A 24830-nucleotide genomic window follows, 5' to 3' on the forward strand; every position below is an offset into this window, starting at 1 on the left:
ACTGTGCTCCCCGTGTGTGTTGGGTGCCAATCCTCCTGAACCTTTCCTTGGATCCATGCTGAGCCTCCCCAAAGCCCTGCTCCAGCAGCACCACAAGGTTATGAGTGTGCTCCCAGGCTGCTTTCCCAAGGAAATGATGCTTAGGAGACAGTGCCACGTGTATGAGGAGTTGTGATGGAATGTCACAGGCAAGTTCAATCCCATCTGATCCTGACTCCAACCCTCCAGCTCCAAATGCCAGGCTGCAAAACCCTTGTACCTAAGTGAGGTGCAGACAGGTTGTTCCACATGAACCAGGAGTGTGGGAAATGCATAATAAGAATTTTTTAGAGGAAAGGCCTGGAAGGTTTTGCTCTGTCTCCCCTCAGCAGATCATCAGAGGTGGTGCACTCAGAGCTTGTCCTGCAAGCTGCCTGTCTGCTGCCTGGGATCTTCCCATTGTCATAACCATGTAATGAGAGTAATGCTGGAAAATAAAACAGTTCAAGGCACGTTCCTAGCAGTCCTGTCCTGTTTGTGATTTGTGCATAACCTCCAGCTGGTGATACCCAACATCAGTAGGACAAAGGCAGGTTCTAGAGAAGGACCCAATCTCTATGACTGTGCAGAACTGACAGGCCAAACACATGCCTGGGATGTGAGCTGCTGGCATCTTCCCATTGTCATAACCATGTAATGAGAGTGATGCTGGAAAATACAACAGCTCAAGGCACGTTCCCAGCAGTCCTGTCCTGTTTGTGATTTGTACACAGCCCCCAGCCAGTGACACACCCCCTGTCTGGGAAGCTGCCCAGAGATGGAGAACGAGGTGCTGGGGTCAGTCCCACATGGATCCAGGAATGGCTGAGCACAGCAGCCCTGTGGCTGTGGAGGCTCAGGGAGCAGCACACACCTCCAAAGTAGGAGCCATCAGCCAGCTTGGTCTCCTTGTTGCCCTTGGTGAGGACGCTGACCACGCCGTGCTGGATGAAGTACATCTTCTTGCCGATGGTGCCCTCCCGGATGATGTAGTCCCCGGGCTGGAACACCTCAAACTTCAGCTTGGTCAGCATGGACGTCACAAAGTTGGGGTCTGCGTTGGCAAACAGGGGCATGGAGGCCACCAGCTTGCGGCAGTTGAAGTTGATGATCTCCTGAGCAGGTGGGGTGTGAAGGAGAGAGAGGAAGAGGAGAGGACACACATGTTAGTCAACCTGTGAGGATCCCCACCTGACCTGTGCATTTAAAGTGGGATAAAATGGCTGTGCCTTGGTCTGGCTGGATGGGCTCTGGATGCTCAGAGCAGAGCTGGAGCCAGCGCCACACTCACTGCCTTCACCCCTCTGCCTCCCCTGAGAAGGGACAACACTCAAACCTCCCAAACACACACAGCATTCCTGTTTCTGCAGGAAACCTTGGGCTGTGAGGAAGCACAGCAGCAGTGAAATGCTGCCTGACAAAGCCCAGGGCTCCTCTTTGGGCAGGTGTCATAACTCACCTTGGCAGCCCCTGGTTCTCTGCTGCCCTTGCTTGTCAATGAGCTGTAAAACAGCACCAATGTGCCCAGGAGGAGAATGATCTCGGGCAGATGGGGACAGTGTTAGGAGAGGAGGGAGAGGTGCTCACCAGGCACTGGGTAGAGGCTGGATCATCAATCCTGGCTGCAGAAAGCCCAGCTCAGCTCTCAGCTGTCACCACAGCCAGGCTGTGCCTCCCCTGGGGCTCTGTGTCACTCGCAGGGGTGACAGCTCAGGAGCTGCTCTGTGCCCCAGCAGCCCCCACTCAGGACATGGTGCTGAGCCCATCACCCAGCACAGCACTCCATGGAACAGGGATAACTGGAGCAGGAACAGAGAGAGCTGGGGAAGCATCTGTGTTCCCCCATGGGGGTTTTCAGAGGGGTCCCCTTTGAGACTTCAGCAAAACTAGTTTTAAATCCTGGCTGGCACTTGCTCAGCTTTTCTCTCTTCCATGGAGGAACATTGCTGGGGGACAAAGACAGAAGGTAGGCTCCTTCTGGAGCTGGTGGGTGACACACTGGTGACATCCCAGGGACAACCAGGCTTCAGCTGGGAAGGAAAGGGGGCTTCTCTGAAGGCTCCTCCTTCCTATGACCGCTGGGTGAGCAGGGCATGGATGATGCCAGCACTCCATGCCAACTTTTAGCCAAACACATGAACTGGGAGCTTCCTGAGCCCCTGGCCCAGGAGCTCCAGAGGTGCCAGAGGTGCTGGGAACCTGCCCTGCCCCCTGGCTGCCCTCTTACCTCCCGCAGGGGTTCGCTCAGCTCCCCCAGGATGCTCTCCTCATCGAACATCTTGCCCTGGTAGCGGTGCTCGTAGTAGTCGTGGATGCGCTGCCGCATGTCAGCGGGCAGCTTGTGGAAGGACATGTACTGCTCCACCTGTTTGTACTGAGCAGGGACACACAAGGGGCACTGGTTACCAGGACATGTCACAAACTCATGGGCAGCATATACTGGCCCTGCTTCCTTCATCTACAGAAGTGGAAGGACAGGTCCTGCTCCTCCTGTTTGTACTGAGCAGGGACACACAATGTCAATGAAATGCTACCAGGACATGTCACAAACTCATGGGCTGCCTGTGCTGGCCCTGCTCCCTTCACTCACAGCAGTGGAAGGACATGTACTGCTCCTCCTGTTTGTACTGAGCAGGGAAGACATGAGGGGCACCAGTTACCAGGACATGTCACAGACTCATGGGCAGCCTGGGCTGGCCCTGCTCCCTTCACTCACAGCAGTGGAAGGACATGTACTGCTCCTCCTGTTTGTACTGAGCAGGGAGACATGAGGCCACCAGGACATGTCACAAACTCATGGGCAGCCTGTGCTGGCTTCCCCTGCAGCAGTGGAAGGACATGTCCTGCTCCTCCTGCTTGTACTGAGCAGGGACACACAATGTCAATGAGCTGCTACCAGGACATGTCACAAACTCATCGGCGGCCTGTGCTGGCCCTGCTGCCTTCCCCTGCAGCAGTGGAAGGACATGTACTGCTCCTGTTTGTACTGAGCAGGGACACACAAGGGGCACCAGTTACCAGGACATGTCACAGACTCATGGGCAGCCGGTGCTGGCCCTGCTCCCTTCCCCTGCAGCAGTGGAAGGACATGTACTGCTCCTCCTGTTTGTACTGAGCAGGGACACACAGTGTCAATGAGCTGTTACCAGGACATGTCACAGACGCATGGGCAGCCTGTGCTGGCTTCTCCTGCAGCAGAGGAAGGATATGTACTGCTCCTCCTGTTTGTGCTGAGCAGGGAGACATAAGGGCCACCAGGACATGTCACAAACTCATGGGCAGCCTGTTCCCTTCCCCTGCAGCAGCAGGGAGGGCCTGTTCCATCCATGGGGAGTGTGCAGACTGCCCTGCTGTGTTCTCCAAGTGGCTGCCCTATGGTTTAACCTTAGACTCATCCTCAGCTGGGTGCCCTGTGCTCACTGCCCAGGTGCTGAGCAGCCTGTGCTCCCTTCCACACAGCCCTGTGGCAGCAGCACCCTAGCCACAAACACAACTTCCCCAGGCATCCTCCTGGGAAAGGCTGGGAGAAGATCAGAGAAAAGAATAAGAACCAATTCTTATCTTCACTTGCTGCAGCTGATATTGTGAACATTGGAATGTGTTATGGAGATTTGTTTATCAAAGGGTGGTTTCTTAATTAGCCAATGGTGATGGTGTTTGGACTAGAGGACCAATTAGGTCAACCTGTATCTGTCTATAAAAGAGCAATGAGTCTCTTAATAAAGATTATTATTATTCAGCCTTCTGTAACACATGGAGTCAATGCTAATTATTACCTGGCTGGGGGCTAATTACCATGACACAGCCCCAGCTGGGAGCAGGGCTGAGGAGGGAGTGCCTGGCTGGGGGTGCCCTCCCAGCAAACAGGAGTGTGCAGGGTGGGAGCAGGAGAGCCCAAGAACCCCCAGGTGTTGGAATGGAAACCCCTCAGGGCACAGGCCCAGAAAGGAATCCAGGCCCAGGGACTGAACTGAAACCCCAGAGAAACTGAGATATGAAGGTATCTTAATATATGAGATATGAAGATATGAAGAAACTGAGATACATGAGGCCACAAAGTGGAATAGAAATATAGATTTTAGCTTTTAGTAGAAACTTACACTAAGTGCCTTGAGTATCTAAAAAGCTACAGCAGAGAGCAGAGGCCTTTTTGTCCTTAGGCAAATTCTACCATAGTTAGTGGTATTTCCATAAAGTTACCCTTCCCCAGACCCAACGTAAACTTGAACTGTTGTTCACATTTTTCAGATATAGTGTTCCCATGAACAACAAAAACTGACAGAAATACATACATGGTTCTGAGTAATAATCTAGTAATGTTGTGTAAAATCTTAGAATTACTAGAATCACTAGAATTAGGGCATGATTAGATAAAAAAGAAAAATGAAAACCTTCTATTAAACTTATTAGTTTATAATCATATTTAACCTATACTATATATGCTAGAGACCCTTCCTGCTCACTCACTCCCTCCTTGCCTACCCAAGATCCCACTCAGGAGTTGTTTCACTGCTGCTACCACAGCAGAGATAACACTGCATCCCCTTGGAACTCTCACCTTCAGAAGATCTTAGAAGAATACAGAATAAAAACTTGAGTGTGGCACAGCAGCAGCCTGTTCCTTTTACTCTCACCTAGTGTGAATCACAAACCCACAGCCCAGGAAGGTTTTTCCATGGCACAGGGCAGGACAGGGGCCAGCTGGGCTCCAGAGCTGTCACAGCCCCAGGGGCTGTAGCAGGGCAAGCACAGGACCTGCCCTGGCTGTGGGCTCACAGCAGAGGGGCACACCTGGATCAATATCCTGGTTTTTGGGCTGGAGCTGCAGCTCCCAGCCCCTGCTTCTCCCCTCTGTGCTCCTGCCCACCCTGCCATGATGGAACCTTTGCTTTCCCATCACTTTCTTCCCCTTTTCTTCACTCCTGTGCTCCAAGGATTTGCCCTAATCCCTCCACATTTTCAGCTGCTGGTTCACATTTCCATGGGGTCACTTCCAGTGGAATACAGGGCACACAGTGACTGATGGCAGAGCTTTGGGGATGGATGGTGCTTTCTGTGAGTAAAGGACACCTCCCAAAGAGCCAGGGCTGTAGCAGGGTCCTGCTGCCCTGCAGGTGCTGCAGGACAAGGTGTGTGCAGGGAATGGTCACACTGCTCTCAGTACAGGACAATCCTCAGTGTGTACTGCACTAACTGCTGACAGAAGGACTGTGCTGCTCCTTTCCCAGCCCTATTTCCCTTCTTCTCCCTGATAAATGTGAGTGTCCCTTTAGTGCAGGAGAGCCTGATCAGTGGAGTTGTGCTCGTTAGAGCCCCAGCTCCTGCTCCAGGGACAGCCTGTGCTGGCACTGCCACCATGCACCAGAGGGCATCACTCCAGAAGCCAAGGTGGCAGAGGGGACACTCAGGGCTTCCTGGCATTCCCAAAGCACAGCAACTGCTTGGAGATACTCCTGATCCCTCCAGCCTGACCAAAGGGAAGGGAGTCCCCACCTGCCACTGTCCCTTTGTCACCTGTGTGGCTCAGGCTCTGCAGGGATGGCTGTGGCAGCTCAGGATGTGCTGGGTGCCCCAAGGAAATGAGGCAGGAAAGGAAGGGGAAAGCAGCAGCAGAGTGGAGGACAGCAGCTCCCTTGTGGGCAGCTCACCCAAAGAGAGTTTTGGAGGTTATGGTGCTCCAAGCAGAAGGTTTCAGGGTTTGTGATGTCTGCTGCCACTGCAGCCTGAGACAGCCATGGGACAAACCAGGCCCAGGATGTGTGGGACTCTCACCAGGGAAAGGGAAATCATGAGGCACAAGCTTCTGCTGACTCAGGTTTATTAAATTCATCTAAAATCCACCAAGAGCTCTGCTTGCTTCAATATGCTGCATTTTTGTTGAATAAATGATTTGCCAAAAATATCCCCTGAGGCTCTCAGCTTTAGTGCAGTGATTGAGCAGGAGCAGTGGCCAGTGTCACCAGGAGCCTCTCCTCACCTGCTGCAGCCACCTGCCCCTGTCCCTGTCCTCTGCTCCACTGTCACCTGCTGTCCATCTTAACTGCCCTTTGCTCCTTGGGAAAAACATCCCCACACTCCAAAAATGCATTGGGACTCTGCTTATTCACCACTGAACATGGATTTATGGCTTTGCAACAAACAGCAATAAATTACTGCTCTGCAGTGTCCCCAGGGCTTGTCAGAGTCCCCTGTCACCGCTGTCCCCAGATAAGGCTCCCAGGGAAAACAGGACAAATTTACTCCCCCACAAATAAAGGTGCTGCTTCCCATTGCAAATGGAAATCAGGGTTATAAAAGCAAGCTGTGAAATAAGGAACCATCATTCTCTGTCATGGTTAAGGAGAGGGAGATCTTGTCTCTCCTGCCTCTGCTGGTGCTCCCTCCTCTCAGCCATGAGGGTTTTGGGGCTCTCAGCACTCCCTTGTGCAGAGATGGGGTCAGAATTGAGAGCATCAACCCCTTCTTTCCATGGCTTGAGAACTGAAGATTCACTGGGGTTTTCCCCCTTCCCTTGGAGCTGCTGAAGGCCCCACTCTTGTGGGGTCAGGCAGATGATGGCACACTCAGCTGGCCCTCTCTAGAGCCACTTGGTGTCCCTTTGCTGCCTTCCACCCCTTCCCCTCCTCCTCCTCTCTGCTCAGCCTCCCACTTGTCCCCTGTCCCCAGCCTGACCTGTGCTCAGAGCTTAGTGGCCTCTCTGAGTTCAACTCAAAACACTCATTTAGGAATTACTGCAATCTCTCTGAAGACAATCGAGGCCATTTAAATCCCAGCTCATTTTCTTAAGTCTGTTTTTCCTCAGATAGCCCTTGAAGGAGGTATTAATATATCAAAAGGAAACCATTCAGCTGAGGATTTTTGCTGCTCTAGCTGGCCACTTTCCCTCCTCTCTCACCACCTCCCTCCCCTTCTAGCAAAGCTCTGACACTCACAGCCCAAAGAGAACTGAGGATTTTTAACTCCTTCCATGCCCTCAATATCTATCAGGGATAAATCACTGAATAGATTCAACCCTGCCCCAGTTCTGAAGGTGAAAACCACCAAGCACAGGGGGGATTATTGATGGCCTCCACAATCCCTGAGAGTCCCTCCCAACCCTGTGCATTCCATGATTCTGGCACTGCTTGGATCCTCCCAGGATTAGCCTGAGATCCCTGTAGCACTGGGTTTAACCCCACTCACAAATATCTCCACATCTGGAGCCCACAGAAGCCACCAGAGATGCACCTGTGGGAGGAGCAGGAGGCTCCAGAGGAGCATTTCAGCTCAGGGAAGGACCCCTGGGAGCCACCCTGAGCAGAGCTGGGCTCTCCAAGGGGATCAGTGCTCCACAGGGGTAAGATCAGCTCATGGGATTCACCACATGGAGCCTGCTGGTAGGACACAGTGCAGTCTTGGGTTTATTTTCCCTGATTTCTGATTAAGAGTCAAAGAGTGTAGCTCCCCAGCATTCAGCAATCATCAAACCCAAGGAAATGCTGACTTCTGGGGTTTTTTTCTCTCTTAAGCCATTCATATTCCTACCCTCAGGATCTATTCTATCCTACAGCTTACTCATGGTCATTCTCATGGAGTCACAGGAGGGGTTTAAGGAACAACTGAAGTTCTGTGACAAAAAGCTAGCAGCTAGCTCCCTCCATTCTGCAGGAGCTTTGTCTGATGTCCTGGTTGTGAGCCTTTCCAAAGGCTGCATTCATTGATTCCTGCACCATGGCCCTGCCTCATTGTGCTCATTTGCTCAGATTTCCACCAGAAAATGACTTTCAAGTGTCACCTCCTGGGAAACCTGCAACACTTTCCCTTACTGCACAGTGCCTTGGGGAATTATCTCACCCAGGGTCAGGCTCCTGATCCCTTGCTGTGGTACAGACAATTCCTGGAGCTCTTCTCCCACTTCTATCTACATTCCTGGCACTGGGGATGACTGTGAGTTGCCTCCCCTCAGTCCCATCAGCTCCTGTTCAGGCAGGGATTTTGGAGAACCCCATTCCTGTTCAAGCAGGGATTTTGGGCAATCCCGCTCCTGTTCAGGAGCAGATTTTGGAGAACCCCGTTCCTGTTCAGGCAGGAATTTTGGTCAGTCCCATTCAGGCAAGGATTTTGGACAATCCCATTCCTGTTCAAGCAGGGATTTTGGACAATCCCATTCCTGTTCAAGCAGGGATTTTGGACAATCCCATTCCTGTTCAGGCAGGGATTTTGGACAATCCCATTCCTGTTCAAGCAGGGATTTTGGGCAGTCCAATTCTTGTTCAGGCAGGGATTTTGAACAATCCCATTTCTGTTCAGGCAGGGATTTTGGACAGTCCCATTCCTGGGCTGGGAGGTGGCAGTGGGCTGAGCAGGATCAATAATGAGCCTGATGAACCCCCTGTTTGCTTCTGACATCTCTGCTGCTCAGGGCTCTGAGGAAGGCAAATGCAGGAGCTGTGGGACAAATCCCTCTGCATGAAATGCTGTGTTCTAAGGTCTAATCCTGTGCATGCCCAGAGGATGCAATATGGACAAACCTGCACATCAGGGCCATGGAACAGCCTGGTTGCCCTGGGAATGACCCTGAAGGGAGTGCCTGGCTGGGCTGGAGAGGCCACATCCTGCCAGAAGGCACCAGGCCAGCACAGGGCACTTCTGGCCATGGCCAATCCATCTTTAGAAATATCCCAGGACATTGTGGAGATGTCAGATCACTGGAGCCACACATCCAGAATGGGACAGGGCAAGGGGACCAGCAGTACTCTGTGCAGAAGAGCAGAAGTGGGGAAATGAGGTGAGATGTGCCCCCAAAGGCTGGAGATGGGGACAGGGGAGCGGGGGCTGTGTGTGCTGCAGCATCAGCTCTTCAGCTATTTATTTATTTATCTATTTACTTATTTATCTATTTATTTATTTATTTACAGCTCCAGTGCCAACATGAATTCCCAGACTGATACTGAAGTCTGAAACCCCTCCCTGGGGTGGAAGAGCTGCCAAGGCAGGGAGGTTCCCTTGCCAGGACAGCACAGACAGGTGCTACATGGTGGTCACAGGACAGAAGGACCTGTCTGCCTTCCAGGCCCAGGGTGGAGATGTCACAATCTGAGCTGTTCCTGCCATGTTTTACAGCCTCAGAATGAGCCTGCTCTCAGGAATGGGTAAATTAAGTTCACCAGTGACACATTCTCCTGCAGGAGCAGGAACTGCTGAGCCCTGGTCTGGTTAAGGCAGTTTGCACCTCAAGTCTTTCTGAAAAGAAGCCATGAGGTTTTCATTAAACAAACATTTCTGTTTTCTAACCAATCCAGGATTCTTTCAGGGAAAGGATTAAACAAACCTAAACCAACTGACACAATTTCTGAGTTTCTGGCTGACATGAACACTCCATTACCTGTTTCTTGCATGGTTTTGGCTCTGCAGAAAAGCAAAGCTGGGGCCCTGACACCATCACTGCAGCCATCATTTATCAGCCTTGTTATCAGCTCAGGCTGCTTTGATTGACAGTAGTGTGGGACACAACACTGCTCAGGCCATCTCTGCACAGAGGGAACAAAACCCCAGTGCTGGCATGACAGGATAAAGCCAGGCTCTCCAAACTTTTTCCAATTAGGAAATTTGATTACATTTTGCATTTGATTAAGTGCTGCAAACACCTTTAATTTCTGGAGTGCTGCACTTCCTGCCCTCTCCTTCACACACATTACCCAAGGAGTGAGTGAGCTCTGCAGCTCCCCTGACCTCCATCATGGGTGCTGGCCCAGGAGGAGACTCCTCCAGAAGCCTCTGAGCTCAGGGAATGTGGGGACAATCCCTGAGAAGTTCCTGGTGACCAGTACTCTCAGGAATGTCACTTCCAACCCTGCCCAGAGTGGCAGAGCATGTGAGGTTCCCTCTGCCAGCTCAGTGGTAGGAAACTGTGGAAGTGTGTGCCCACTGCAGGCTCCCAGAGCCACCACAGTGTGTCTGTGTCCCTGGCTGAGCCAGCCCTGAGCCCCAGCAACCATCACAGCTCCAGCAAAGGGTTAATCTGGTGTTCCCAAGCCAGGGGCTGGATCCGCATCTGGGCACTCAGCAACACCTGAAAGATTTTCCTCAAGTCAATTTGTCTAAATATTCTGAGGTTGATGAGACTCTGGAACTCTGCAGCACCTTGGAGCTGTGAGTTCCACTGTTTCCTCATGGAGCATAAAAAAGCCCAAATCACTCTTTGAACTTGTTGATAGTAAAACTGTTATTTTACTATTAAACTGAAACTATTATTATTCTGGTGTCCAAGAAGGAGCAAGGACTGCCTGAGCCCAGGACAGGTCCCCAGCTCTCAGAGCAGTGGGCAGGCCAAGGGCACTGTCTGGATTTTTCCCCAACAAATCCTAGTCCAACATCCCCAACAGAGACAGAACATTCCAGTTGCTTTATTTCAGCCTTTCCCATGACTAAACCTTGCCCAGTTTCTCTCTGCTGAGTTCAGGGTGCTGACAGGAGGGCTGCAATGTTCCAGCTGCACAATGAAGTGCTTGGATAGGCAGAGCAGGGATCAGCTGTGGGCTGTGAGAGGTGTGAGGAGCTGAGGGCAGTGCTGGCAGTGCTCTGCAGGATTCTGAAGTGATTCTGTCTCCAGTGTCCCCTCCAATCCTGCTGCAGCATGTGCTGCTTCAGAGACACTGCTGGGCAACACTTCTGATCTAAACATGGCAAAGACCTTGGCCATGTTTGAAATTCTGCTTTAACAAGAAAAGGAACCCTTGAACATAAGGATTTCCATAGGAGCATTATTGGGGTGTCACAGGCAAAGAGGCTGTGAAGTGCCCAATGAAAGGGAAAGTGAAGCCCCTACCCAGAGTCATGAGGCATTTTAAGAACAAGAGGCACTGCATGGACTGCTGAGGGAGGAGGAGGAGTGGGGAGAGCAGATCCTGAGGGGAGATGAGGCTCTGGAAGGAGAGATTAGGGCTCAGTGGGCTCTGCAGTGCTGACAGCAGCAAGCCCTGCCTCTCAGCGATGCCTCAGGTTTTGGGTTTTATATTTTTCACAATCTGTGCCGCTTTAGTGTGTGGGTCTGGGCTTCATGTTATGGGATGCTGAGCTCTGTGCACAGAGCGGGGAGACAAAACAATTCCTGCTCTAGCTGGGGACCAAGGACAAATGATCCAAATCTCAGCCCCAAGGGCACAAACAATGGACTGAAGGATGGGACTTCATGGGCTGGAGCTGTAATTGGACAATTAACTCCAATTTGCAAATGGACCAAAACTTATAAAAGTGTGAGACCCCATGACCTGTGGTCCATTTTCTGGCCATTTTGGGTTGTGCTGCCCAAGATGGATCCATTTAGGATATCCTTTTAATAAATTCCTACTTTATTCTTTAGCTCAATCTAGCCTCTGTTCTAGGTCAGCCTTTACAAGGCATCACTGCAGTCCCTGCTCTGGGTGTTCTGGGGAGCTGAGCCTCCCTGCACCCACTGGGATGGGAGAGTGACCCTGATTGGGATAGATGAGTGGTGTGATGGCTGACTCTCACAATTAAAAGGCAAATATCATGTAGATGTGTTAAGAGAAGTTTTATAGATTTATAGTTAAGTTTTACCTCCCTTGTGTTGTTATCAGGGGTGACCTGGGTTTGGGACATTTGGGAGGGTCAGCTCCTTACTGTGCAGCACCTGAGCTCCAACCAGGATGTCAGGAAGGGATCTCCACCACTGGGCAGATGGACAGAACTTTGGGGGAACTAAAGGGTTAAAAGGCAAAACCTCCATTGTGTGGATGAGCACATGGTGGGAAAAATCCTCTGCCCCTGGTGCTGTAATATTTTCTCTATTCAGTCTTCTGTTGTATTTTTGAAAAGGTTTTAATAAACCTTTTAATTTTTGGAAGTGAGCATCATTTCTCACAATGGGGGCTGAGCATCCCTGCCCTGCTCCAAGGAGCTGCAGAGAGCAGCACCATCACCCTCCCCATCCTCAAGGTTACAGAGCACTGGGGAGGAGGAGAGGGTGACTTGACAGAAATACTAATCCAGCTGAGCTGCAGGATTAGGGAAAGAAATTATGAGGAGAACCTGAAAAAAGCATGAAAATAACATATCTGGCTGGTTTATTCCTCTCCTGGGCAAGGAACAGTCTTCCTCTGATGTGAGCCAGGGGGGAATTCTGCAGCCGGTGATGAATAAAGGCTGGAGCTGATCCATCAACAGCTGCAGAGGGTCTTGTACCCCTGCTCCTGTCCTTGACCCCCTTCAGCAGTACCTGCCCCAGCTCTGGCACTCATGGGCTCAAAAATAAACTATTTCAACCCACTGATGTGACAGAAAATGAATGTGGGAGCAGAGATGGGCTCAGGGAGGCTCTGGGAAGCCAGGAAGGTGTGCCCAGCTGAGCACAGTGCCAGAGAGCCCTGGGTGAGAGCTCAGCTCTTGGTCAGAGCTGTCCCATCCATTCAGGTACAACTCCACACTGCACAACAGCACCTGGGACATTGTTCTGCCAGAACCCCTCAGGAAGGAGCTGTGCTGGTGTCTCACGTGCAGGAAACATGCCAGGTACTGTGGAGTTCAACTCCAGGTGAGGTTAAGAGAGAAGCTCAGCTCCTGATCCTGCTGCTGACTCTGTGACCATGGGAAGCTGATGGGACAGACAGGTCCCTCCTCATTTTGCCTCTGGGGCTGGAGGTCAAACAGCCCCTTCAGAGAGTCCCATCCAAAGAGCTGCTCCCATCTGGAGGGCAGGGCTGGCCCGGCACCATGGCTGTGCCCTCTCCATGCTGGGAGGGCTCTGTGCCACAGGGACTGTGCTCTGGCACCCAGGAACCTCAGCAGCTCCCTGGCTTGGAGGGGGCATTCCCTCTGAATTCCCCATGGTTCCTGCCTCCCCATGGATCCACCCAGCCCTGCCTTGCACAACCAGTACAGCATGAAGTGAGAGGCTCCAGGAGGAGATTCTGACAGGACAGGGATTCAATGTCCCAGTGTTCAGAGAATGCAAGGCAGAGTGAGACAAGCCTTGGCTCCTGAAGCCAACAGACAGCACAGCTTGGCTTTTACTCCTCTTTTCCAAAGCCCTTCTTGTCCAAGGGAAGAACCAGTGGGTTGGCAGAGGTCTGGACAATCTGAAACCTCCCCAAAACCCACTCCTGAACCCACCCCCAGGGCAGTTCCAGCTGTAACCTCCTGTCCTGTTTGTGTTTGTGCTGTTCCTCTCCCTCTCCACCGTGTCTCTTTCCTTGGCCACTCCCAACCCAGCTCCCCAGGCCCCTGCAGGCTGAGCTGTGCTGAGGGACAAGCAGAGCCCACAGGGTGCTCAGCAGAGCTCTCTCAATTGCTGCTGGCTCCTACCAATCAACCTCCAAACTTGTTGAGATTCTCTCTCTAATGTGCTTCAGAAGACACTTTGTCCCAGGAGGACTGAACTAAATTGAGTTGCAGGGCTGCAAATCACGCAGCAGCCTCATTTTAATCATGGCTATTCAAGTGCTAAGGAATGCACAAAGTAAATACATATTTGTTTTTAGGCCATCACTTGTCCCATTTGTGAGAGGAAAATGAATGTACTCAATCCCTGAGGCTTTGATCCTCAGAGGATAACTTGGGAGATGAACCTGCCACAGGAAATACACCCTTGGTTTAGCCCTGTCCCCTCTGCCAGAGCTCCTCTCCTGGGTCTGTTAACCCTCTCACTCACATCCCCACGTTCTAATGAGGCTTCCACCCTCCCCACTGTCCCTGGCACCCCCTCTGCAGTCCCTGCTGCCTTCCTGGGCACTGATTTCCCTGAGCTCTGCCAGGGATCCCAGTGCCAGGGTCGAGCTGTGCCCTTGTGTGAGCACAGGCTGGAGGCAGAGCCTGGAGTGCCCAGGGCTGCAGGTGCAGGGCTGCCTGTGCCAGGCTGCCCAGGTGGTTGGCTTTGCAGATCAGTCCTTGACTTTTGTGCTACTTCAAACACATTTGAATAAATACTCTGCATCCTGAGATTTGATCAGCCTGCACTCCCAGTGCTGCAGTGTCCTTCTCTTTGGCGTGCCCTGCTCTCTGTGGGGATCAGCCTGGCTCAGCTGTGACACAGAGCTAAAACTCTGGATGCTCTGGATGCATGCCAGGCCTCCACACTCTTCTCGTGGGCATTCCCCCTCCCTCAGCTCTAGCTGTGGTTTGGGATCTTCCCTATGCTCCAAGCATGAGTCAACCTCTGGTCTCCTTTGCTCTCCCTCTCTGCCCTGCTCTCCTCCCATTGGAATTCCTGTGTCTCAAACCTGTTCCAAGGTTATCCCACCCCTCCCTGAACTTAAAATTCACCTGAGCAGGGCCTCCTAGTCACAGTTTCCCCACTTGAATCACAGCTCCTCTCTCACCTAAACTGCACCTGGCAGGGTCAGAATAGGAACAATTCCTCTTCTTAATCTCCAGATCAAATCTACCCACAAGACCTGGCCATAAAACCTCCCCAGTCCCATAACTGAGGGCAGCTGCATTTTTTGGATGCCTGTCCAGCTCACAGATTCAGTGACTGTGGCAGTCTGATCAGATGTGACATTTCTGGCTGTGCCCTCCATTCTGCAGTCCAACAATGGTGCCATTAATTCCACAGCTACCTGGGGAACCTGCTCTGAGCTCCTGAGCCTTGATCTGGGCTTTGGGGGCTGTTCTGCAGCTTCACTCAGAGCACTGGAGTGAATAATCTGGATACTTTCAAAGAGAGCACTTGCTAAACAAAAGCTGCACATTCTGGAACATTCACTTGGGGTTTGAAACAAGATGTGGGAAAGGAAGAAGTGACTTAAAATTTTAGGTACTGGTGACATTGATAACGCTGGTGTACAATGACAGGCAGAGACAACAACAACCCTCTCCCTGCCCTGCAGTTAACTGATCCTGCTGCTGTTTCCTCCTGAGGGTGTGGGAGTGCATGGATGGGGAAGAGGGGGCAAGGAACAGAGCCCTGGCCTCTCACACTGACAGTGCTGGGTCCCTCTGGACAGCAAGGAAACCACGCTGGGCTCCCTCTGGACAGCACAGAGACCACCCTGGGCTCCCTCTGGATATCACAGAGACCACCCTGGGCAGCACAGAGACCACCCCAGGCTCCCTCCAGATATCACAGAGACCACCCCAGGCTCCCTCTGGATATCACAGAGACCACCCTGGGCTCTGTCCAGATATCACAGAGACCATCCCATCCTCCCTCCAGACAGCACAGAGACCACCCTGGGCTCCCTCCAGATATCACAGAGACCACCCTGGGCTCCCTCTGGACAGCATAGAGACCACGCCAGCTTCCCCCCAGAGAGCACAGAGACCACCCCGGGCTCCCTCCAGATATCACAGAGACCACCCTGGCCTCCCTCCAGATATCACAGAGACCACCTTGGGCTCCCTCCAGATATCACAGAGACCACCCCAGGTTCCCTCTGAACAGCACAGAGACCACCCTGGCCTCCCTCTGGACAGCACAGAGACCACCCCGAGCTCCCCGCAGACAGCACAGAGACCACCCCAGCCTTCCTCTGGACAGCACAGAGATCACCCCAGACTCCCTCCAGAGGAGCACAGAGACCACCCCAGGCTCCCCCCAGCCAGCACAGAGCCCAGCCCAGCCCAGCAGGGCTGTCCTTACCTTCTCCTGGTACTGGCGGCGGGACGAGTCCAGGGACTGGATGAGGGCGGTGGCGTGGCCGATGAACATGGCGTAGCAGGTGGCCCCCACGATCATGCTGAGCATGGTGAGCCACACGTCCGACATCCCCACCGGCGCCTGCTGCCCGTAGCCGATGCACAGCATGTGGCTCATGGCCTTGAACAGGGCATAGGAGTACTGCTTCCCCCAGGAGTCGTTCTGCAGGGACAGGGCACAGCTTCAGCACGGGGACAGGGCCATGGGCCAGGAAAGCACTCCTGGCACTGCACCCCAAAATCCCTGTCAGAGGCACCTTGATGTGTTACACAGGAAATTTCATTCTTTGGTAGCTTGGGGGGCTGGGGGGTCTTTGAAAGCAAGGAGGGATATGGAGTCTCAACCCCCAAATCCCTCAGAGCTCCCATAATGCCCATATCCCTCACTGAGACCCTACACCTCAATGTCCCCATAGCCTCAGAACTGCTATATCTCTCACTGAACCCCTATATCCCAAACCTCTCAGAGTCCCCATAACTCCTGTATCACTCACTGAACCCCTACACCTCAATGCCCCCATAACTCCTATATCCCTCACTGAGACCCTACACTTCAATGCCCCCATAGTCTCAGAACTACTATATCCCTCACTAAACCCCTACACCCCAAACCCCTCAGAACCCCCATAACTCCCATATCCCTCACTGAGACCCTACATCTCAATGCCCCCATAGCCTTATAACTCCTGTATCCCTCATAGAGCCCCTACATCTGAATGCCCCCATAACTCCCATATCCCTCACTGAACCCGTACATCTCAGTGCCCCCATAGCCTCATAACTCCCAGATCTCTGAGACTCTACATGTCAAACCCCTCAGAGCTCCCATATCTCTCACTGAGCCCCTACACCTCAATGCCCCCATAACTCCTCTATCCCTCACTAATACCCTATACACCTCAACACCCTCAACTGCACCCAAAAATCCCTGTTGGAGGCACCTCAACACAAGAAATTTACTCTTTGTTACACAAGAAATTTAATTTCAGAGCCCTCGCGGCGCCACAAGCCCAGCTCAGTCCATTTGGAAAAACAAGCCCAGATCCCAGATCTGAGATCACCACTTTGGCCCTGGTTTTTAGAGACTCCATGTGCTTTTTCCATCAGGGAAGGCAGCCAGGGTGCCCTGCTGGTAATCTGGGATAAATCCAGATGATGCACTGGGAGATTTTCACAATGACCCACAAGTGGGAGAGGGAACTGAAGCAAATCATTTCCTCCCCTGGGAAATGGACTTGAACTGAGAACTGAAACAGAGAGCCTGAGCAAGGCTGCCAGCAACAGGATCTGAGAGTGAGGAAAATCACTGCCCAGCAATTTAGGAAATGGCCATTACCTGGGGAGATGAGAAGGGCAGAAAATGAAGTTGGTAATGTCTGGACAGCAAGTTCTTTTCAGTGCAAAACTGGGTTTTTTCAGAGAGCTGAGAAACTACAAATGGTTTCATTTGAGAGCAGCAACATCCTGCCAGGAGAGAGTGCTGAGACACCTTGTGCTCTCCACACAGGCAGCACCTCAGCATGGCACAGAGAGAAAAACCAGCACAAGTTCCCTGGTGAGACAGCCCTCAGGTTTAGCCTGAGCTCATGGAACAGCTCGAGGTGCATTTGCCATCCTGTGGGCATTATCTGCCAGCAAGTTCTTGCTGTGAAACCTTGACAAGTAACTGCTTGTCAAGGCATCACACATGGCTCCTGCAAGGAGGTGAAAATGCCTCTGCTGGGTGACAGCACTGGGCATTGCTCAGCTGATCCCTGTTCCTGGAAGGGGCCAAGGTTATGGATGGAGCTCTGCAGACAGAGGTGCTGTGGCAGCTTGGAAGGTCTCTGCACAGCCCAGCTGCTGGCTTGGCAATAAACAAGGAATTCTCCATCCAGAGCACCAGTGGCCAGCAGTGCTGGGAGCTCTGGAGCTCACTGGGCACCTCCTGGAGGTGACACATCACAGCCAGGGGGTGGCTGATGACCTCCCTGCAGGCAGCTCTCAGTGCCTTGGATGCCCATGGAAAGTTCTCACTGACCTTACAGGCAGCAAACAGTGACAGAGAGTGCTCCACTGGGAGCTGGGCACAGGGCTGGAACCTCTGCCCAGGGCTGGTGCTGGGTTAGGAGATAAGCACATGGACAAAGGCAGCTGATAGCATTACCTGGCCAGATTCAGTTTCATTATGCAAGCCAGGCCTGATTCCCACTGCAGCAAGAAGGGCAAAGCCACACAAGTGACAACAGAGCTGACAAGGGAGCAGTGGCACAGCCACAGCCCAGCAGGGACTGCTCCTGCTGCTGGTGCCAGCCTGTCTAGGCTCCCCTCCCAACAGACCAGGAACCTGGAAAAAACACCCTGGAGCCAAGAGAGAAGGGCCAGAGACAAAGTGGCCATTGGTGACTGGGCTGGCTGTGCCCTAGGCTCATGTGTGAGGAGCCCAAAGGAGCTGCACACAGGGCAGGACAGGGCACAGGGAGTTTGTCCCCTGGCCAGGACACAGGAAGGGTCTGGCCATGGGAGCTGCCAAAGGCTGTGCTGGGATCTGAGCCTGGCCAAAGAAGTGCTGGGTGCCCCCAGGTTCTGTGGCATTTTTGGTTTCCACACCCAGGTTTTGTGGCATTTTTGGTTTCCACCCCCAGGTTTTGTGGCATTTTTGGTTTCCACCCCCAGGTTTTGTGGCATTTTTGGTTTCCACCCACCGGTTTTGTGGCATTTTGCAGACCCACTTCTGCCCTGTGTGGGCACCAGGCCTCTCACAGAGCTGCCACAGGCATCCTGCCCTTCCAGGAGCCCCCTTCCCTCAGCCCTGCACTCCTGGCACTCTGAGGCCACAGCCCTGCACTCAGGGCATGGCAGCTGCTGGGACTTTAGCCCATCCATTGTCCCTCACGCTGAGGCAGCAGCAGGCAGCTGTCACATTTGGCCACTCTGCTCCAAATGCTGCATCCCTGCAAAGGTGGGAGCTCACTGCCAGTGCTGTGGAGTGTCACAGCCCATAGTGCTGGGGCACAGTGCAGCTGCCCTGTCCCTTCCCTTGCTGAATTAATTCCTTCCCCATCCCTTTCTGGCTGTTGCAGGGATGCTGCTGCCCTCTGAGTTCAGTGTGGCAGTAGTTTAACAGGGCAGCACAGCTCCAGCACAGACCTGAGAGCAGGGACAAAGGAAGCTGAGGGAATTCCAAAGGGAATCTGGGCAGACAGAGCATTAATAGCTGAGCTGGAAAACTGGCAGCCAGGCTCTTTAGTGGCTGTGAACATCTGGGTACCAGGCGGGCTGGAGGTTTAAAAGCCATTCTTCCAGCAACTTGCTGCTCAGGAGTGCTGTTTACAAGGAAGCTTGCCAGTGTTTTGTAGGAATTAGTCATCCAAAACTCTGACATCCAGCATGCACAGAATTCCCTGGGAATTGCACAGCTCTGAGCCCCAGCAGCAGCAGCAGGGCTCCTGTGAGGACAGGCTGAGGGTGCCAGACTGAGGGATGGCTGAGGGATGACAGACTGGAGGGTGGGAGCTGCAGGAAAACACAGAGCTTTGCAAACAAACCCTGAGCACATCAAGCACTGCTCAGAGAGAGGCACTCCTGTGAAGGGGAAGCCTTTCAGAGCAATTACCTTTAGGAAACCAAGTGTGAAGAGCACTGGATGCTCTGTGATGATTCTTCACTTTCAGCTCCTGGTACCTCTTTAGCTTTCAGGTTTTTTGTTTTCCCCAGGATGAGCAGACAGGTCAAGCCCTCAGTACTTGAGGCCAGACTAGAAGAGGTTCCAGATGCAGTGTGGCCACGGGTTTGTCAGCACCAGGTGCCTCACAGTGCCACGGCTCATTCTGTAAGAGCCATACCCTATCTAACACCCAGCTACACCAGCCCCCACTGCAGCACCACTCCACAGATACTGGAGTGGCTAAAATGGCCCATCAGGGCAGGGAAATGAGGCCTTAAACTGCAGGGGGAAAATGACTCCTCCTCGTTAAGCAAATCCCAAAGCATGCAAAAGCAGAGCTGCAGCTCTGTGCCTGCTCACAGTTAAGAGGGGGTTATCTCACAGGCACCAAGAGACTCTGCAAAAGGCACTGAAATGACTTTGAAGCAGTTTCTGACTGGTTTGTTTTTAACATCCACACTGGCAGTGCTGGAAGGGCTTCTCTGGCATTAGAGTCTCAGATCCACCTTTGAATACTTGGAGGCACTTCCCTGGAACACTTCAAAGGCACTGCTGGGATCTGTAGTACCTTACAGAAGCACCTGGAGGCAAACTGTGGTGTATGACAGAGTATTTTGGTTCTGATGTACATGTGAGTGTGCCTGCTTGAAGCCTCCCTGGAGAGGAGTGAGATGAGTAAAGACATGGAGAAGTACTGGAAGTTCTTGGGATAGGGATGTAATCCTATCATGGAGGTGATGAATCTTCTTTCCCTGCAGCATGGAAATGAGGGCTGGTTTTATGGAGTGCCAAGTGGGAAACCCCAGAGCAGAGGAAAAGCAGCACCAGCTTTGTCTCAGACAAAGCCTCCAAAGAACAATGTTATGCCTGACTTAGACCATTAACACTTGGAGAACTCAGGAGATGTCTCTGACCATCCCTGCCCACATCTGGAGCTGCTGGGCTGGGAAAACACCCCTCCAGACCCAGTTTGGGCTGGGAAAACACCTCTCCAGATCCAGATTAAAGGGTGGGAACACATGGAGATGACAGGTTAAATTCACTTTGGACAGAACCTGGCCTGTTCTGGGCTTGTTTCCAAGGGAAGCTCACAGGGCCTTCACCTGACTGCAGGGATCTTCTCTGAGTGCCCCAGTCCCAGCTGTCCCAGGCAGCCTTTCCTGGGAGCCCTCCCAAGCACCCTGTGCTCCTGGAGATCCAGACCTGGGCACCCACTCCTTGCCTGTACCCAGGGCTGTGCACAGAGTGCTTCTGCCTCCTTTCCATCCCTGCTGCTGTGCCCATCTCATGCTGCTCCCAGCTGGCCTCCCTGGACAGCCCTGGAGGTGCCTGTCACCCAGTCCTGGAGTGCCTGTCACCCTGCCTTCCCTGGAAAGGACAATATTCCCAGTTATGGGCTGCTCTGCCCTGCCCACCCTGCTCTGGACTGCTTCTGGCCCCAGCTGGGGAGGGCACTCCCTGCGCCTGCCATCCTGGGCTCCAGGATCCCACCCAATGGGAGCAGCCCTGCTCCTGCTAATCCTGAGACTTTCTAGAACATGGAATCTCCCTCAGATTCCTGTACCTGTCACCCTCAGCTCCAAATTCCCACCCCATGGGAGCACCCCTGCTCCTGCTGCTCCTGAGACTTTCCAGAACATGGAATTTGCTGCAGACTCCTGTATCTGTCACTCTCAGCTCCAGGTTCCCACCCCAGGGGGGCAGCCCTGCTCCTGACACTTTCTAGAACATGGAATTTCCCTCAGATTCCTGTCTGATCACAGCAGATCCATGCAGGATTGCTCTCTCCCCCACTGCAGCCATTCCTCTTCCCCCTTTCCATCAGGGGTGCTGTGAGCAGGGAGGGGCAGAGCTCCCCAGGAACGTGTTCTGGTGGATGGATCAGCCAAACTCTGGTCAGGGCTTGCTGCCCTGCCCTCAGGGATCTCTGCCCTCCCTGCAGGGTGTGTGGGGCCAGCACAGCACCCAGGGGAGGAGGCCACGTGCTCCCAGCAGCTTTCAGGGCTCAGCAGAGTTGGGATTTCTGGGAGAGGAGCTGCCAGGCCAGCTCGGGGGGAGCAGCACACACTCTGCAGCTGACTCACCAGTGTTTCCAGTTTTTAATAAAATGCACTGCAGGAAAGCTAATGCTGAAGCCCCTGGGATTGGGACTCAGCAATTAATACTGCAAACATCCTGCCCTGCAGCTCCAGGAGCAGCCAGACACCCACTGCTTCCACGGCTGCTGAAATGGAACACGAGGCATGTGGAAAACACCCAGAGGAACCAGACTCGGGGATTTATCGAGGCCCTGAGATGATTTTGGCAACAGCAGACCCTTCACAAATCCCCTGGATGAGGATCAAACCTTTAGGAAGCAGATGGGAGGTGATGAATCTTCTTTCCCTGCAGTATGAAAATGAGGGCAGGTTTTACAGAGTGCCAAGTGGTGGGAAACCCCAGAGCAGAGGAAGAGCAGCACCAACACACTCACAGACAGAGCCTCCAAAGCATCTGGACCTCACTTCCAGCTCCCCTTGGCTGCAGCAGCTTCAGAAGATTCCCTTTTCCCAAATTTCTGGCTCCTGTGAGCAATCAGGGCAGCTATGCACAAGGATATTTATTTATCTCCTCAGAGCTCCCACCAGGCTGGTACAGAATGTCCCAAAATCCCTGGCACAGAGGCCACCCTGGCCTCTCCCTTCCCAGCTGTGTCCATACACAGAGCCGTCCTGGAACCTTCCACCAAAGCCTGAGAAGAGCCCAGAGCTCCAGTTTCTTGTTTCCTGACTCTGTGGCCTCTCTCAGTACTCCCATCCAGATTAGATGTAAATTGTTTCACTGATACTGCCATCCACATTCACTGCTGGTCCCACTGACATGCCTGGAAACCTTCTCAGGAGATTAAAGGACATTACTGAGAGGAAAAACCTATTTTTTCCCCAAAGAACTACTGCACTCTTTGTTAAATATTCTAATCCCAGGCTATTTTGGGGTTGGCATATTCCTGAACAGCTTCTGGAGTGGAAACCCCCTGAAGTATAGGTGGGGCATCTCTCCAGTTCTTCATCCCACATTTTCAGAGATAATGATTTTTTTCCCACTTCTTTTAAGTGGGAAAAAAAAAAGGTGATTTAGCTGCAGGGAAGAAGCAGAAAAAAAATCTCCCAAGGCAAGTTTAATTGCCAGCTTCAGAGGCTCTCAAGGCTGGGAAGACAAGGCTGCAGCATGAGGAAAGCTCTGCTCTGGATAGGAGCTCCCTCCCCTGCTCTCCTGGAGCCTGCTGAGCCTTCCTGCCTCTGGAATCATCCTCCCCTCTCTCCCCATCCCTGCTGCTGGGATTTGCCTCTTTTCTTCCTCTGTCCCATGTCCTGCCACTTTTGCAGATCCTTCCCTGTGACTACAGCTGGCAGCTTCAAGCCCAGCTTGCACCTCTGCCCTGAGGGATGGATGGGGGGAGCCAGGAGCTGCTGCTGCCATCGTTGGGATAAGGGAATTGTGCCCCAAATCTGCTGCTCTGAAGCCATCCTGCCATGGCCAGGTCACCCCCAGGAGGGGGATGAGGCCACCTGCACCTCTGAGCTCCCTGGCATGAGAAGCTGAGTGTCCTCCTGGTCCTGAGCAGCACAATGGGGCCCCAATCTCTGACTGCTCTGCCACATAAATAAAGAAAAGGCAGCATGGGGAAGCGCAGGCAGCTGCTGCACAGTTGTTGTTCTGCTGGAGATAAGCAGAGGGTTCCAGGCTCCAGAACTGGCAGTCTGGCAGCAGCAGGAAGAGAACCATTATTGCAGAGAGGAGAAATGAATAAATAAACAGCAAACAGATGACTTTTCCATGGATGCTCACTCCTCCAGGCAGGGGCAGGCTGTGCCCACAGCCCTGCACGTGGGAGGCAAGCAGGCTGGCGCATCTTTGATACATTTTACATTTGTTCTGTTCTGCCCCAGTGCTTGATTATTTCCTTTATTCAAGAAGAAATTGGCTGGGGGAATCTGGAGGTTAAGAACTGCAATAACAGGCAATTTTTTAGGCTTTGTCAGTTTTTGCTGCTTAATCAACTGGACATTGTCCCTTTGAATAAAAGCTCCTGAATTCTCAGCAAGATGGTTGAAAGGTACCATGAATTCGCCCTGCCTCTGCCATATGGTGTCAAACTCCCTCCCAGCAACAGCAGGGCACAGCTTGGGATGGCACTGGGCAGCCTGGCTCCTCATCCCGTGCCCCTGGCTCACTCCGGGGTGGGTGGGTGGGTGGGCACACCGACCCTTCCAGGGGTATGGGGCAAAGGGAGCAGCAATGGGAATTATGCTCTGGGACCCCACATACTCAGGTTCCAGCGGGAGGCAGTTTCCATGCCTGCTCCTTGCTGCTCCGTGCCAGGAGAGGGAGCCTGGCTCCTGCCTTCTGCGGCTCTGCCGGGGCCGGTCCTGCTCCGAGCCACGGCACTGTCCCTGCAGGATCTGCCTCCAAACCCTGGCATTGTGTCCCTGCAGGACCTGTCCCCAAACCCCGGCACTGTGTCCCTGCAGGACCTCCTTCCCTGTCCAGGGACTGTCCCTGCAGGATCTGCCTCCAAACCCTGGGATTGTGTCTTTGTAGGAGCTGCCTCCCTGCCCCGAGACTGTCCCTGCAGGACCTGTCCCCAAACCCCGGCACTGTGTCCCTGCAGGACCTGTCCCCAAACCCCGGCACTGTGTCCCTGCAGGACCTGCCTCCCTGCCCACAGCCCCGGGAAGGGCTGGGACGGCCCCGGGGGATGAAAGGAGGAACGGGAAGCTGGGGGAAGGCAGTGGGTGCTGCAGGGGGGTCAGCCAGGGGCTGCGTTTAGGGCTGAGAGGTGCGATGGGGAGCATGTGTGGCATGGGGGATACTCCAGAGGTGAGACCCCGCCCACAATCTCTGAGCAGGTTATTTGTATTTAATTCTTTTATATATATATATACGTATATGTATATATATATATATGTGTATATATATATATATGTATATGTGTGTATATATATGTATATGTGTATATATGTGTATATCTACATATATATGTATATAACCTATAATATATAATATACAATAGAAATATATATTTTATATATGTTATCTATATATGTGTAGATATATGTATAGATATATGTATACATATACATATATACATATACACATATATACATATACAAATATATAAATAACATATAAAATATATATTTCTATAATATATTATAGGTTATATACTATATACTAGATATATTATATACTAGGTGTTCTATATGAATTATATATTATATACTATATACTAGATATGATATATTATAGAATTTATTTATATTTTATATAATATCATATATTGTTATATTCCTAAAATATTATATATTATATATTGTATATTGTATATTATTTTATTATATATTCTATAATATATTTATAATATTTTATATATACTATATATTATATATATTTTGTATTCTATATATGTTTTGTTATTTATATATATTTATATTTAATTGTTTATTACGAGTCGATCAAGGGAATGAAATATACAACACCTGGCATCGGGCTC

General features: G+C 52.1%; 1 protein-coding gene across 1 annotated transcript in view; it reads right to left on the minus strand.

Moving 5' to 3' along the window:
- The window catches only part of HCN4 (hyperpolarization activated cyclic nucleotide gated potassium channel 4), a 100615-nt gene that overhangs the window by 14086 nt on the left and 61699 nt on the right, over positions 1-24830 (minus strand). The window contains exons 4-6 of the mRNA XM_058811115.1: positions 15596-15814; positions 2246-2392; positions 893-1133 (exon numbers count right to left, since the gene is read on the minus strand). Of these exons, the coding sequence (XP_058667098.1) occupies positions 893-1133; positions 2246-2392; positions 15596-15814 (607 nt within the window). The remainder of the gene's footprint in view (positions 1-892; positions 1134-2245; positions 2393-15595; positions 15815-24830) is intronic.

Source organism: Ammospiza caudacuta, chromosome 10, assembly GCF_027887145.1.
Source record: "Ammospiza caudacuta isolate bAmmCau1 chromosome 10, bAmmCau1.pri, whole genome shotgun sequence".
In the NCBI taxonomy this organism is placed as follows: Eukaryota; Metazoa; Chordata; class Aves; order Passeriformes; family Passerellidae; genus Ammospiza; species Ammospiza caudacuta.